Below are 17,281 nucleotides of genomic sequence, written 5' to 3'. Positions count from 1 at the left end.
TAATACATTTTTATTACAATATTACAGTATTACTATAAAACAGATTTTCTGCAGCCTAATTCACAAAATTTGAAAGTCTGCCTTTCTGAAGCCAGAAGTTATATTCTAGAAGCTACTGTGAAAATCCAACTTTAAGTTACTGTTCCAGCCATCTTACCTCATGCCTGCAATGGTTATTTAGAGTTATGTGTGTGTTTGCAAGTGAACTTACAAATATATGTGTATAAAGTTAACCAGAATCAATAATTCCAATAATATGTACAAAAACTGAGTGTTAGTATTTCTTCATTCATAATTTATTCATCTATAAATTTCTTAGGATTAAACATTTCTTTAAAAATCAGAATTGATATAATTACACGATCTAAAAGATTCCAAGCTTCATTGCTTGGTGCAAAGAATGTGTAAGAGCCAGGTCCTTCAATTTCTTCCTTCAGTTTCGACATCTCAGAATAACGTTGAGTGGAGGTAGCTCCTACAATGCCCAAAGTACCAAATACGTGATCTATTGGAGCCACTGAAAAAGAAAAATAGCTTATAGTTATCAAATCCTTTTCTAAATTATTTCTTCTTTTTCTAGTAAATTATTAATGGAATTTACTGAAGCATTGAAGTGCTTCCTGTTTTAATGCCTAGATTTTAATGCAAATAAAGTTCTTTAAGATCTTTTGTGTTGATCAATGACGTAAGTAACCTGGGATTTCTTTTGGCCTGTGAAATCCAAGGAAGTAGACATGGCAATATTTTAGATTATCCTCTGCTATGTGCAAGCTTGAGCTGTGCTTATCCTGGTCCAACTTGCACATGGCAGAGGATCATCAAACTTCTTTTTTATTATGTCTATAAAGCTGCTGAGTCATCCAAGAGAATAATATCACCAAGTTGCTAAGAATACCCAACTTTAAATCAACATTTCAGACTGTAGAGGAGATGCCACTGATGTCTTAGCACAGTGTCTTGAAACTGTCAGGATTTCTGTCAGAAGTAGAATTGAACTGTGACAAGATTCAAGTACAGTTTGTACATCAAAGCTCTCCATCAATAGCAATGTTATGTCTAGACAAGCAGGCATTACCTTTGAAAGAACAGATTCATGATCTGGGATCCTTCCAAATTCATGGCTTCTGCTAGCTAAAGAGACTTTGGCCCTGCTTTGGCACCCATTACGACCCTACTTAACACAAGATGGCCTAGGTCCATGATGGCGAACCTATGGCACACGTGTCACAGGTGGCACGCAGAGCCCTCTCTGTGGACACTCATGCCATCGCCAGCTGCTCTTCTTGTTTCTGGCGTACACAGGCGTGCCGGCCAACTGGTCTTCGCGCATGCCGGAGCCCTGGAAACCCGAAGACCAGCTGGCCAGTGCGCATGCGGTCTTCACACCTGTCTTCGGGTTTCCAGTGCTCTGGCATGCACGAAGATCACCTGGCCAGCCACATGCGTGCGCCAGAAAACCAAAGACCAGGTGCATGCATGCGCACCGGCCAGCTGGTCTTCGAGTTTCTGGGGCTCCAACACATGGGTGCATTCTGGTTTGGGTACTCACTGCCAAAAAGATTCGCCATCACTGACCTAGGTAATTCATGGACGAATTACCACCAGTTTAGTCTATTGCAGGGGTGTCAAACTCAATTTCATTGAGGGCTGAATCAGGGTTGTGTTTCACCTCGGGGATGGGTGGGATGGGCGTGGCCAGGGTGGGTGTGACCAATTCATGTTGGGGTGCCTGTGGTGGCCCGAGCGCTCTGCCAGCGAAATTAGCTCCCAAGCTCAGTTTTCAGCTGCAACGGCTTCCTGCAACCCTCTGCTATGCATGGCCCTCCCAAGCTCCATTTTTGCTGTCAGAGGCACTGCGGGCCGGTCCTTCATTGTTTCCAGGTCGGTCTCGCGGGCCAGATCTAAGCACCCTATGGGCCAGATCCGGCTCACGGGACTTGAGTTTGACATCCCTGGTCTACTGCAATACATTTCACATGGGACATTTCAAAAATGCTTAAAAGTTTCCATTATTGAGAACATACTATAGGCCCTGCACTGACTACAGATTAGTTTCCAGGTACAATTTAATTATTTTTTACATAGATGGCTTGGCACCTGTGCACCTACCTGCCTAGTCCAACATGAACTGCCCTGACATATTTGATCATCTAGCAGGAATTTATTCCTAATGTTCTATCATTGGGAAATAAAGGGAGCTAAAACAATGATACTGTTTGTTGGTGGCAATATCAATACCCTGGAATAGCATCTTTGTAAAGTTCAGTCTTGAACCATCGTCTGGTTTATTAAAGGATGAAAAATAGAGCTGTTCTAGGTCATCTTTTAATTTTTTTCAAGGCAGTCTTTTATTTCTGTAGTTGTTTGTAGTCAATTGGATACAACAGTAAAAATAAATAAATTGGGTTAATTAAATAGTTCCATGATAATACCTGCAGGACATCCTCGTTCTCCTTCCATCTTCATATAGCCAGGGCAGCACTCATATAAAACCATTCTGCAGAGTGGATAATGCAAGATTATTTTATCTTTCTAGGTCTTAATAGTTATTTAGTATATCTTTTAATGTAAACATATTTGAAGTGGATTAGAGTAATTATATAGAATATATAAAAAATAGAATTTATAAAATATATAAAAACAAAATGCACAATATAAAAACTATATTAAAACAAGAATAAGAACAGATGCATTAAAAGTCTGCAATCAGAGTAAAAGCTAGGAACAAAGGCAGTTTAAAAAAGGATCCTGGATTTCCACAAGGAGGATAATTAATCATTACTGAAAACCCTGTATCTGAAATCCCAATAATTTATATTGTGCATTTAATTTTCTACGGAGATGCTCTCTAAGAATTATAACAAAGCCAGTTTGCAGTACTTAGAGAGCCTTATTTTACCATTTATTAAATAACGTTTTGTTCTTAAAATGGGGCATATCATTACTTAATTGCTCAGTATTCCTTCAGTATTCTGATTATGCTCAGGACCATATCCTTGAACAAAAGAACCTCCTAAATTCCAATAGTCATCCTCCTGCAAATCATTTAACCAATTTAAATTCTATTTTGCAGCAACAGAATTGGAAGTTATAGTTTTGTGTTGCAGTTCTAACATTTTATAGCAGCAATCAAAACAAGTCAGTCTTTATTACAGTCATTATAAGTTCAAAATAAATACAGTTTTCAATATATAAATGTACAACTCAAGGAATTCTAGGTTCCCATAACCTAGATAGAGCTTTTATGCCATTCCAGTAAAGATTAACTCTAATCTATAAATTTTACTCTCTGAAATATATATGCAGGTAGTCCTTATTTATTGACAGAAGCTGAGACTGAGAATGCAGTCATAAGGCACAACATTATATGACTTTGCAACTAACAAAATCAATGGGGAAGCTGACAGGAATTAACAAAAGTTGATCATGTGTCTGTGTGATGCTGCAATGTGATTGCAAGCAGACTGTCACATGCCCAAATTGCAATCAGGTAGCCACAAGGATACTGCAATGGTCACAGTTACAAGGACCCATCAAAAATACCTCTCAGCATTGCCATAAGTTTGAATGGTTGCCAAATGAATTATCATTCAGCAAGGGCTATCTGTACATTTATTTCCTTCTAAATAGTACCATAAAAATCGAGCTGGCTCTGTTACACAGACACTATAGGTAATCCACACAAAATCAATAAATAAAATTATAAGATATGTTATTATTATTATAATTATAATAATTATAAAGACTTACGCTTTCTTTCCACAGATGGCTCCCTGGTACCAGTTCCTGCATGTGCTGAAATATTTCTTATTGGTTCCCATAACTTGCTGGAGAGCACAGACATTTGGCCTGAAATAAAAAGAAAAAGGTCTATATGAAACATCCTTTACAATTTGAATGTTTACTTACATAAAATATTTATATATTGCCTTTATAGTTGTGAAAGTTGGACCTTTAAAAACCAAGACAGGAAGAAAAATCAACTCATTTGAGGTGTGATGCTGGAGAAAGCTCTGCATATTCCTCGGACAGTTAAGGTGACCAGCAAGCAATGGCAGATTCCTCCAAATATGCATTTCTCATAACTATTTCTGTGTACATGTTGAATAGTATAGGTAACAGGATGCAACATCGCTGAGTGCTTTTTCCAATTCTGAACCATTTTGTGTCTCCATATTCTGTTCTTATAGTGGCTGCCTGATCAGAGTACAATGACTGAATGAGCTGGATTTGGTGTGGTGATATTCCCAGTTCTTTGAGGCAGTTCTAGGGCTTGTCATGGTCAACATAGTCAAAGGCTTTTGTGTAGTCAAGTTTGTATAGAGGTCTTTATGGTATTCCTCTACTATTTCCATCATCCAACACAGATTGGCAATATGATCACACATTCCTCTCTCTTTCTGAAATCCTGCTTGTAGATCAGACAGTTCTCTGTTGGCAGTTGGATTCAAACATGGCTGGATTATCTTCAAGATAATTTTACTCACATGTGATATCAAGGCTATGGTTTAGTAGTTAGAACAGTTTTTCATATCACTTTTCTTTGGTATTGGAATAAATATCAACCTTTTCCATTCTTTTGACCACTGACCAGACTTCCACATACTTTGGCAAAGTGCTGTCAGTGCTTTTGTTGGCAGTGGTCTTAGCAACTCAGCAACTTTGTGGTTAGGCAACTGCTTGAGTGTCCACACTACTTCCTCCTCCAGGATACCTGGTTCCATTTCTGGTAGGTCAGCTACTCTTCTTATGTCTTGATCTTGTTTTCGTTTATGTAAAGTTGCTCTGCATAGTCCTGTCATCTTTTTCTGAATGCTTATTGGTCATGCAATTCTTGCCAATCATGTCCTCTGACTATAGCCTTTCTTATTATAAAGGGATTTCTGGCCCACTTTACATAAGTGAAACACTCTCTTGTATGACCTCTCATGTCTCCTTCCTCCAGTTTCTTACATTGCTCAGTCCAGTACTTTTCTTTATATTTTCTTGACTCTCTCTGGAACTTTGCATTTAGTTTTCTCATTTCTTCCCTGTCATCAATGGTGTTTGTTTTCATTCTCTCTTCTGCAGTCTCTATTGTAGCTTTTGATATCCATTTGACCAATTTCATTGGTTTTTTGTATGTAATATATTTTTGGGCTACTTCAGTAACAGTTGTTTTTATTTCTTCCCATAACTCATCTGGTTGTCTTTCTGTGATGTTGAGCGATTCAAATCTGTTCTTAACTTCAGTTGCACATGCCAGGGGAATCTTCTTGACATCAAATTTCTGAATCATAGGTGGTCTTTTGAATTCATGGTGGGACCCACAATCTGTACCGGGGAACATTTTCATGATGAGATGAAACTTTTCCATTTCTTATGGGAAAGTATGTAGTCAAATTGGTTTCAATGCTCTCCATTTGCTGAAATCCAAGTGTACAGTTGCCACTTGGATTGTTCAAATAATATGTTCATTATCCTTAGCTGATGTTCATGACATAGCTAAATCAGATGTTCTCCTGCCTCATTTGTTCAGCAAGGCCAAACTTGCCTGTGATCCCTGTTTATTCCATTTCTCCCACTTTTTCATTGAAATCTACAATAATAGTCTTTCTTTGGTATTTGTTTCAAAGTTTCCTGAATTTCAGCGTAGAATTCTTTGATATTCTCTACTGCTGAGTCCACAGTGTAAGCTTGCAGAATTGTCATGTTGTGAGGTTTTCTGTTGATATGTATTGCCATTTCCTATCACTGACTGTACAAAAACTTTCTATGGTTCTACCAATTTTTATGCAGTATAGTATGAAACCCACTTCTCTTCTTCTGATGGTATCATTGTCAGAGTAGTATACCATATGACAGTGATGGCTAACTTTTTTGCCATTGCGTGCCAGGAGAGGGGGGGGCGGGGGAGGTTCACACATATGTGTGCCCACACCCATAATTCTCTGCACCCTGCCCTGAGCATGAGCACACAACCCCCCCCCCCCCGTGTTGAATCCAAAGGGACTACTCTGAGGCCAGGCTGCTTAACACATTAACTTTATTGAACCAGTGCAGAACAAGCACAACAAGAGGCTAGAGAACAGAACAGAACGCGCAGCCTGACAGCTGCTTAAATAGCGAACTGTCAGATGGCGATAACCAATCTGGGACCAGGCAATTCCCGCTACTTTAGTTGCTGCGCATCTCCACCAATCCGAGCCTGCTGACGACACAGCCGGCTCGAGGACGGTCGTACCAGTGAGGACTTAACACCCCACTTCTGGCATGCGATGGCCCAGTAGGCCTGTTTTTCTTTCTTACCTGGCTCCAGATCCACTCTATGCATCTGCAGAGGGCAAAAAGAGCCTTTCCCACTCCCTTGGAGGCCCTCAGGAGGCCTGAAACAGCCCATTTCCCAACTCCCGGTGGGACAAGAAGTGATGTTTTTTGCTGTCCCCAGCCTCCAGAGCCTCTCTAGGAGTCTCCTAGAGAGACTCCTAAACGGGCCTTCCCCACCCACCCCCAGGCCCTCCGGAGGTAGGAAACCACCTGTTTCCCTACTTCTGGTGGGCCCAGAAGGCCCGAAAATCAGCTGGCTGGCACGCGCATGCACGCCAGAGCTGAGCTGGTGTGCCCACTGATATGACTATGCCTTCCACAGTCAGCTCAATGAACTTCACTGATGCCTAGTATATCAATGTTGAACCTATTCATTTTGTTCTTTACAATGTTTAACTTTCCTAGATTTAAATCATTGACATTCCATGTTCCTAATTTGAAGATCTTTGAACAGTGGAGATATCTCTTTTCACTAGAACTGTGTCAGTGATTGGGAGAGGGCATTAGAATTTACTCCATCTGTGTCATGAATGATCCTGCTACTATAATAGTCTCTTTGCTCTTCCCCTGTAGCTTTATTGATTAGATAACTATTTGTCTGAAGTGGTGTAGGGTATCCTGCCTAAGCAGGGGGTTGGACTAGAACACCTCCAAGGTCCCTTCCAACTCGGTTATTCTATTCTATTCTATTCTATTCTATTCTATTCTATTCTATTCTATTCTATTCTATTCTATTCTATTCTATTCTATTGTTGGTACCTCCCACATTTTTGAGTTGATCCATAAAGATCATCATTGTACTGCTTTAATGGGGTCATCTTCAGAAAATTGTACACCATTTTACTATTGTACAGTAATAATGCTGGCTCTAGGCAACACTGACTGAGGGTGCCCCTTTACTGTTGATGAGAAGACTTACATTTTTAGAATGTTTCAGAAGGAGGGCAGCATTGGTGCCCTTGAAGCCTTGGAATCTTAGACTAATGCCTACTAGACCTTACTGTAATGCCCATTCTTTATTGTACAATTTAAAATACAATAAAACATAAGCAAATAAAAGTATAATAAAATATTTCAGTCATATTAAACGGACACCAGGTATGAACTATATTTGATAGATACATCATAGAAGCAGAAGTGTGAAAGTAATACTGTCCTGTACAATCAAATAACAATGTTAAAGTTTATCAAAGAACTGCTCCTCCTACACCCATTAATATGAATTTGGCCTATGTCTAGCAACTAGAGGGGAGAAGACATGCGTATACCAGCCTAAACTAGCCAATATGACCTCAGTAGATCCCACCCTGGACTGCATCACCAACAATATCATTACTGAAGCAGCTAAATCATCTACATGGCAAAAATTATATTGGGAGAATAGAAAAAAGACCGAACAATTCAAAACAACTTTAAACAACTTCCACTGTGGGCTAGGAATAAATATGTGCTCAGCATAACCTTCTAACCATAGCACAAAGATCTTATCATAATATTATCATCACCTATCTATTTTTCAGGTTTTTGGTATGTACCAGATTGTTAAATGATGATAGCAATTTACTAGGCTGAATAGAAAAATGACAGATAAGCAAAGGAATGTAAATCAAGGTAAATCAAATAAAATCTCTTGGAAAGAAAGCTTATCTGAGTAGTTTCAGAAGACAAATCAAAATTCAAAGACCCAAACCATGTGGTATTGTGCTGGACTGAAGTTTTATAATATTATAAAATATTCTGAGAATATAATATTCTCAGAATTTTCCAAGACTATTGAGTTATTTTCCTCTTTAGGATTTCTATCCATGGATCCTTCCTAAGCTCTCTCTAAGTTTGTTGAAGTCAGCTCTCTTAAAATCCAAGACACTAGTTTGACTTTGTTCTATTATTTGTGCCTGCATTATGTTGAATTCCAGTAACACATGGTCACTCTCCCCCAAAGTTCCCACAACTTCCACACCTTCAATCATTTTATCCCTATTAGTAACAATTAAATCCAGCATAATTGACCCTCTGGTTCCCATATCTTTTGGATGACAAAATTGTCTGTTCGGTTGGGCTACTCCTCACTTCCCACAATTTCTCAAAAAATACCCCCGCTTCCAAGCCACTGTAAAAGCAGCCTCAAAAGTGATAGGTTCCACTTTCTGCAGCACAATCCACACTGAACAGTTCATCTGTCTCTCAATTCTTCTCCTTTTTTCCAAATACACCATAACCGTTAGACTGTACTTTTGTTGTTGTCTATACATTCAGCACAGGAATGATGAAAAGTGAATTTTTTTCTTTCTTTTCTTTTTTTTTTAAATCAATGGAAATAAATAAGAGTACTGTCAATTTTTTCTCCTGGCTGAAGGAAAAAGGGAGACTTGTAGAAACCATAAATGTTTCTATCAGTCTTCCAAATCCATACCTTTGGAAAAAAGAGCAATTGGTTAGGGTAAAGAAGCAGGAAAATATGTAATCAGAGGCTGTGCTAGCCACTCTCCAAACAGAATAAATGGTCAAAGGGGAGGAAGGAACTGAATTTCAGTTTACCTGAAATTCAATTTACCTGGAATACCGCATCAAGTTTGGTCACCACATTACAAAAAAGATGTTACACTTTGGGAAAAAAAATGCAAAGAAGAGCAACTAAGATGATTAAAGGCATAGAGACAAAAACATATGAAGAATGGTTGCAGGAATTGAGTATCACTAGTCTAGAGAAAAGACATAATAGCAGTATTCCAGTATTTGAGGGGATGCCACAAAAACGAGGGAGTCAACTTACTTTCCAAAACACCAGAAGGCAAGGCAAGAAACAATAGGTGGAAACTAATCAAGGAGAGAAACAACCTGGAATTAAGGAGAAACTTTCTAAGTCTTCCAGTCCAGCCTCCTGCTCAAGCAGGAGATCCTATACCATTTCAGAAAAGTGACTGTCCAGCCACTTCTTAAAAACATCCAGTGATGAAGCATCCACAATGTCTGAAGCAGGAGTGGGTTCTACTTACCCTTGTTACCGGTTTGCAATGGAGCTGCGCGCACGCACTTGTGCTCGCTTCGCTCTGTTCTTCGCGCCAGCCGTGCACACGCATCCCATTGCCTGCTGCATGAAGAGAGAGCAGGCAGCATGCAGGAGGAGGCCTTTGACAGATTAGGCCAGGCCTGGGCAGAAAATAGGTAGAAAGAAAGGCTGCAGTGCAATAGCTGTAAGTTCAATTTTTTTTCCTACTGGGTTCTGTGGGCATGGCTTGGTGGTGGTGGGTCATGTGACCGAGTGGGCATGGCCATGAGTGATGTCAAGTTGGCCACACCCACTCAGTCACATGACCCCACCACCACTATCACCAAGCCACACCTACAGAACCAGTAGGGGAAAAATTTGAATACCACTACTGTTTGGCATGATCTGTTTTTAACAAACCCTAGTAGTGCTGGCTACTAGTTATAACTTTATTTGCTTCTAGTTGTTTGCAGATTTGTTTTTTTATTATCTTTTCCAGCATCTTCCCATGCTGCAGCTGCCAAAAAGGCCAATGTAGGCTGCATCAACAAAGGGATAGCATCAAGGTCACAATCTTTTATACTGGACTAGTTAGGCTGATTCTCTATAGTTTCCTGGGTCTGGGTTTTTTTTTTTCCTTTTTTGAAGATGGGAACCACATCAGCTCTTTTCCAGTCCTCTGGTAGTTCCCCAGTGCTCCAAGATTTTTTTAAAGATATGATACAATGGTTCTAAGATAACATCTGCCAGCTCCTTCAATGGATCAGCTTGCCTTCAGAAATTGTAGGTGCTTCATCACTGGAGATTTTTTAGAAAAGACTGGACAACCACTTGTTTGAAATGGTCTTCTGCTTGAACAAGGTTCAAGAAGATTCTAGAAGACCTCCAAGACCTAGAAGACTCTAGAAGATTCTAGAAGACCTCCAAGATCCTTTCCAGCTCTATTCTGATTGATTGATTGATTGATTCAGATGGAAATTTTTAAGACACATTTTATTTCCAGCCAATTTATGCATGGAAGACATGGCTAAAGGTCCAAAGCCCAGGGAATCTCCCAATCACTTCCCCTTTGTCCTACATGAAAACTGTAAGGCAGCATGACTCTCTGGCCTAGTAACTCAAGCATGAATACAGCATTAGTGAGGGCAATGCAAAATTTCTGATACCTCAGAACCTGCAGCAAAGCACTTTAATATGGCTGTGAGTGAGTACTGGACAGTGAGCAAGTAGCAAAAACAATATTGTGGCCTTTACACAATATTTGCATAAAAAGACCGAGTTTGTGTCATAGTGCAATACTGCTTTCATCATTTTTATGAAAGCCTCCAAACCTGCAGTTGCAGCATTATTTACTCTGACTCCATATAATAAAAAATTAAATATAAAGTCAACAGAAAATGCCTCATGGGACTTTGATAAAGCCATGTTTGGTTACTTGCTGAAATTATCACTCTCTTTTCTGTTGTCCCAGTAATGTGTTCTTTTCATTCTGAGATTGTTTTGGATCAGAAAGTATAATAGTCAGCTGTTTGCTTGTAATTCCTTTCATTCTGAAGTTGTTTCTCTTATATTCTTGTTTTCTCCTACCTAAATGACTAAAGGCTACAGACCAACAATTACTTTTTCATAGGTATGCAAGGCTAGATCTAGAAAGCAGGCAATGGCAGACATTTCTGAAAATCCTTGCCAAGTAAACAATAGGGAGTTATCCAGGCAGTCTTCAAGAATCAGGCACAATTGAACAGAAAAAAGACTAATTATTACAGTGCAAAATCATCCTGCTATTATTGTGCCATCCATATACTTAGAAAATTTCCTCTTAAGCTTTTATATACACATATAGTTGTGGCAGTGCCATTCCATTAAATAATAGTAACATCATTCTTGACTAGACAATTATTCCCATCCACAGATTCTGCTTGTTTTGTTTGTTTTCAGGTTTTGTTTGTTTTCAGATAAAATGGACCTGTACTTCTGTGGTACTGTTCTGAAACCAGCAATAGAGTAATTCATACCTGGATAAGATTAGGAATACGGATACATCGATAGCATAGACCAAGGATGTCAAACTGGATTTATTCGAGGGGCAGCTCAGCATTGTAATTCTCCTCCATGGGACAGCAGGGGGGGGGAGGTGGGACGGTCACCTCCTGCAGCACCCTGCCAGCCAAAAGGGTGGGGGGGCATGCAGGGGGGGCATGCCCCATTTTTGGCCTGGACCGCCTCCTGCAGCACTTTGCCAGCCAAAAACAGGCCACACAGAGGCCACGCAAGGCACTCCACAAGGCCATTTTCAGCTGGCAGAGTGCTGCTGGAGGCCGGGGAGGCCAAAAACAGGCCTCATGTGGGCCTCACGGTGTGTTTTTGGCTGGCAGAGTGCTGCAGGAGGCCATGGAAGCCAAAACCGGGGCACGGGGGTGTATGCAGCCCCCTGCGGCCCATTTTGGCCGGCAGAGGCACCACGGGCTGGTCCTTTGATATTTCCAGTCCAGCCCCATGGGCCAGATTTAAGTACCCCTTAGACTGGATCCGGCTCACAGGCCTTGAGTTTGACACCCCTGGCATAGACTGAAGTGAATTATTGAGTCCTGGACTAAATTTTATGGCTCAGTAATATTAATAACTGTGAGAGGGTTTGAGGTGTCCTAGTGGACCACCACTTATGTATGAATCACCAATATGCTGCAGCTGCCAAAAAGGCCAATGTAGTCCTAGGCTGCATTAACAAAGAGATAGCATCAAGATCACAATGTTCTATAATGCACTAGTATGGCCACACTTGGAATACTGTGTCCAGTTCTGGTCGCCACAATACAAAACAGATGCTGTGATGATAGAATGAATGCAGAAAAGAGCAACAAAGATGATCTGGAGGCTAAACTGTATGATGAATAGTTAATGGAATTAAGCATGTCCATTATGTATGCATGTGCTTGCCTCCAGCAGTTGTGGTACTCCATCACTGGAGGTTTTCAAGAAGAGACTGGATAGACATTTGTCTGAAATGGTCCCTTCCAACCCTATTTTTCTATTTTCTACATTCCAGCCTATCAAGGAGAAGAATTAGGGGTGACATCAGTGGTGAAATCTAAAATTTGTTACTACCAGTTCTGTGGGCATGGCTTGGTGTGTGGGGGGGGATAATGTGACTGGGTGGGTGTGGCCAATTTTTTTTATTTTTTATTTTTACTTTTAAAACCATTTTTTCTACAACCTCTTCTGCGAAGAGATTGTAAAAAAAATACTTTCAAAAGGCTCTGACGATCCCAGCTGAGTTGCCTGATCGGCAGAGGCTTTTTTTCTTTTAAATGCTTTTGACAATCAGGCAACTCAGCTTGGATCGTCAGAGCTTTTAAAAGAAAAAAAAGTCTCTTCCGATCAGGCAGTTCAGCTTGGATCGTCAGAGGCATTTAAAAGAAAAAAAGGCTTTTTTCTTTTTCTTCAGAGGTTGTAGAAAAAATGCTTTTAAAAGCCTCTGATGATCCCAGCTGAGCTGCGCGATCATCAGAGGCTTTTTTTTTTTTACTTTTAAAAGCATTATTTTGGCCAAAGAGGTTGTAGAAAAAAAGCTTTCAAAAGTAAAAAAAAGCCTCTGATGATTGTGTGGCTCAGCTGGGTATGGGGGGGGGGCAGGGATTTTTGCTACTGGTTCTCCGAACCATCTGCCGCCATCGCTACTGGATCGGGCGATCCAGTCCAAACCGGGAGCATTTCACCCTTGGGTGACATGATAGCTATCTTCCAGTACTTGAGTGAATGTCACATAGAAGAAGGGATTGATTTATTCTCCGAAGCACCTGAAGGCAGGAGAAGAAACAATTGGTAGAAGATATTAAAGAGAAATCCAATTTGGAACTAAGGAGAGATTTCCTGAGAGTGAGAACAATTCAAGATTGGAACAGCTTGCCTCTCAGAGTTGTGGTGCTCCATCTCTAGAGGTTTTCAAAAAAAAAAAAAAAAGAAAGATTGGCAGCCATTTGTCTGGGATGGTATAAGGACTCCAGTCTTGGGCAGGGGGTTGGACTAGAAGACTGCAAGGTCCCTTCCAGCCCTATGATTCTGTGAAATGCTTCTGAAGGTGGAGGTCCACTTTGTCCTTATTATACTCAAAAGTATTTAATAGAAATGGATACAGCCAGTGGTGTATTAACCATTAAGCAGACTAAGCACGTGCTTAGGGCACCAAGCCCAAAGGGGGCACCACAAAGTTGAGAAAGAAAAAAAACCCAATGAAGATTTGTAAAAAAAAATTGATAAAACAGTATGTACAAAGAAGGGGGGGCATCAAGATTTGTCACTGCTTAGAGCAGGGGTCAGCAACCTGTGGCTCCGGAGCCACATGCGGCTCTTGGGCCCTCTGCTGTGGCTCCCTGTCGGGTGATCCCACCACTAGCTGGCCCCACCCCTCGCCCTCCCCTCCCAGTCACTCCTCGCCTGGCCTGAGAAGGTAAGGGTGATGGCAGGGGATGGAGAAGCAGCCAGGGCAGAGATAGAGAGAAACAGAGAGAGAGGGAGGGAGAGGGGGAAGGGAGGGAGAGGGGGGGAGAGAGACATGTCAAACGGGTTTTGTGGTTCCTGGTGTTTTTTAACAACTGGTTCTCTGCCCTAATGACCAGCTGGGTAGGCGTGGCTAGGGGGGGTCATGTGACTGGTAGAAGTGAGTGACATCAAGTTGGCCACACCGATCCAGGTTTTGGACTCCCAGTGTTTTCTTTTCTATTGGAAATGGGTCTAAATGGCTCTTTGAGTGCTTAAGGTTGCAGACCCTTGGTTTAGAGCACCAGTGAGCCTTAATCTGCCACTGGATACAGCCTTTTTTCTGCAGAAATGATAGTTTGGTAACATGAACATGTATCAACTTGCCAGCAGGTAAACTTGTGATTAATTTTGGGAGTTTGATATAAAATGGACAGCTATATAAGCAGAAACCAATCTGGGTCAGTCACTGGGATCAGAGTTTTTTTCTGAACCAGATTGGATCCTGCAACATTATCCTGGGACATGTATATTTGCCTTCATGCATATATAAATGTTTTAAATAATAAAATAAAAGTAAAATTATAAAAGAATGGTAAATATTTTGCTTCTCATTTTTCCCATTGGAAATATTTATAGTATATAATTCAGTTGGTTGATTTGATTGCCCATGTTTGAAATAAAATCAGAAAAACAAAGTAAATAATTTCACAACTAAACAAAAACATAATATTTTGAATAAAAATGAATTATTTTAATCTGAAAAACTAATTTTCTCTAAAAGTTGAATACATTCCATAATATTATTCCTTTTTAGTAATTTCAAACAACATTGTAATAAATTAAAATGTTTCTTTTATATAAAAATGCATTTGCTATTTATTCATAGTGTTCATTTTTGCAAAGAATGTGAATATTGTATATATTGTAACTAGAAATACACAAACATAAAAACATTATATATGTATTTTAAAAATTATTTAATTAAATGCATTTCATTCTGAATTTCTTGTGTCAAAATTTTGATAAAACTAATACTTTTGCCACATGGCTATAGTTTAAGCAAAGTTTAAAAGAAACCCAAAGAAACAATTCATTTGTAAAGCAAAAGTGATAATTTTAATAATATATAATGATTTATCACATTTATTGATAAACAACACCTATGTAGAAGAGCTATGTAAGTTTTAAAACTAAAAAAAAAGTATTCTGGAGTCATATTAACAAACCTCAGCTTATTAATAAGAAAAAATAGTTTAAAAATAGTAAATATTTTGTTTAAACTCTAGAAAAATAACACTTGGAAGACTGTACAATAATTTTTATTCATGTGAAACATATTGCTTACCCTTGATCACGTGCCCTGATTCGACTGTGGGTCAAAATCTTGTCATAATGAGCAGTGGAAGATTCTGCTAGATGAAAAACTGACATAAAACAAATAGTGACTGTAGCAACCCAAAGGAGGTCCATGTTTCTGTCTCTCTGTTTCTTGAACGTCTGAGAAGAGAACTGGCAAAGACTCTAGAGAGCTCAAAGTTTATATCCAAGATGCAAGGCAGAGGGAGGAGAAAATATATCAACCTGAAACTTTGAACCACCCTCTGAGAAAAAGGAGCATTAGATGATTGTAACCACTTCTGTATGTATGTGAATTACAAAGCAATCTATTAATTTTGACAGCTCCCATAAAATTAATTAGAGTTTAGATTTAACTAGAGTTAAATGCAGAAAATTTAACTAGAAAATTTAACTAGAGTTAAATGCAGAAAATTTAAACTTTCTGGATGGCCTCACAAATTCAACTGACTGAATATTTTTCCACACAGAGATATATAAAACTACTGGATAAAGAACATGAGAAGCCAGTTTTTTTCTAACATAGTTCTCTATGGGATATGAGTCTTCATTCTGCCTATAGAAAGTAGAAATATCACATTACTTTATAGTATAAGCATTTTAATTCTCTTTATCCAGAAGGAAGTTAGTGCTAGTAGTCTTCTTGATGTATTAATTGATGTACTTTTTCAATATAAAATAACATAGGAAAATAGGATATTTTAAGGAGAAGCATGATACCTAGGAACCATCAGTCTGAAATAATTAATTTTGTTAACGATATTGAAAATTGTTCAATATATTCATCCTAATTTGATAAAACACATGTATTCATAAGTAATTCTAACAAGAGTAATAAATATTTAGCAATGTGTTGTAAACAATTGTAAAATATTATAATAATATTCACAATAAGTCAATGAAAAACTAGGAATGCTGGTGCTCATAGTTTTCATAACTGCATCAAAAAATTTCTAAGTTGCTTAGGAACTGATTTCACAATTTCATACGGAGGCAGGAGTTGACCAAGCCAAGAGTTTTTCAAAACATCTGTTTCATGGAAATTTAGGGTTCCATAAAAGTCTCCTGAATGGTGGGTGGAGTTCACTTGAATGCAGCCAATTTTCTCATAGACTTTGCAATTTTTTCAGTACTTTAAAAACTTACAATAATCTGTTTCACACAAGTAAACTAGGAACATACAATATATCTCCTCTATAGTCGAAGAAGCTTTGACTGTGGTGTGCATGTAGTATCAGAATAATAGAATAATGAGTTGGAAGGGATCTTGGAGATCTTCTAGTCCAACCCCCAAACTTAAGCAGGAGACCCTATACCATTTCAGACAAATAGATGTCCAATTTCCTCTTAAAAGTGATAAAGCACTCACAAATTCTGGAGGCAAGTATTTCCACTAATCAATTGTTCTCACTGTCAGGAATTTTCTCCTTAATTCTAGGTTGGAACTCCCTTTAATAATCTTCTATCCATTGCTTCTTGTCCTGCCCTCAGGTTCTTTGAAAAATAGGCTGTCCATCTGTATTTACTTGCCCATGGCTGCAACAGGCCAAATGACCATGTGGTGCATCTGGCAGGCCAGATTGCATGCCTCCCCTCTGCACCTCTGCCTCTGCCTGCTGCTTTGAGGGTTGATCCAGTAGTCACAGTGTTCAGACTCACTTGCGCTGCGCAGGTTGCCCAGGCCCAGAGTGTGCCATCCGAGGGGCCGGCGGCTACAGCTTGTGCTGGACACTGTCAACCCCTATGTGCTTGCCACCTCCTGTTCTGGCCATGCCCACCCACTCCCCAGGGCTGACGATCTTAACTGGGGCTTATTTTGGGGGTAGGGCTTTTATTATGAGCATCCTAAAAATCATGCTAGGGCTTATTTTCTGGTTGGGTCTTGTTTTTGGGAAAACAAGATATTTAGAAAAAGGAGTCCATCGTATAAACTAAGAGGAACATAACAATAGAGATCAATTACCAATTCAATCACAAGTTAGATCTGTAATATAAATTTAGTGTGTTAAAAGTAAAGTCTTTCTTATAACATGGGCATCCTATAACAGGTAGTCCTGGATTTAAAACAGTTCATTTAGTAACCGTTCAAAGTGACTTATGATCATTTTTCACACTTATAATCATTGAAGCATCCCCATGGTCATGTGATCA

General features: G+C 39.4%; 1 protein-coding gene across 1 annotated transcript in view; it reads right to left on the bottom strand.

The window, feature by feature from the left end:
* Positions 1-15,246, bottom strand: part of POSTN (periostin) — a 79,603-nt gene extending 64,357 nt beyond the window's left edge. The window contains exons 1-4 of the mRNA XM_070935298.1: positions 15,120-15,246; positions 3,751-3,849; positions 2,433-2,497; positions 360-517 (exon numbers count right to left, since the gene is read on the bottom strand). Coding sequence (XP_070791399.1) covers positions 360-517; positions 2,433-2,497; positions 3,751-3,849; positions 15,120-15,244 — 447 coding nt within the window. The 5' untranslated portion in view covers positions 15,245-15,246. The remainder of the gene's footprint in view (positions 1-359; positions 518-2,432; positions 2,498-3,750; positions 3,850-15,119) is intronic.
* Positions 15,247-17,281: the final 2,035 nt, after the last annotated feature.

This window comes from Pituophis catenifer, unplaced genomic scaffold, assembly GCF_029215685.1.
Source record: "Pituophis catenifer annectens isolate HBS135680 unplaced genomic scaffold, rPitCat1.0.hap2 SCAF_2, whole genome shotgun sequence".
NCBI classification, from domain to species: domain Eukaryota; kingdom Metazoa; phylum Chordata; class Lepidosauria; order Squamata; family Colubridae; genus Pituophis; species Pituophis catenifer.
The sequence above is the reverse complement of the archived record's forward strand: the minus strand, read 5'-3'. Positions and strand labels throughout refer to the sequence as shown.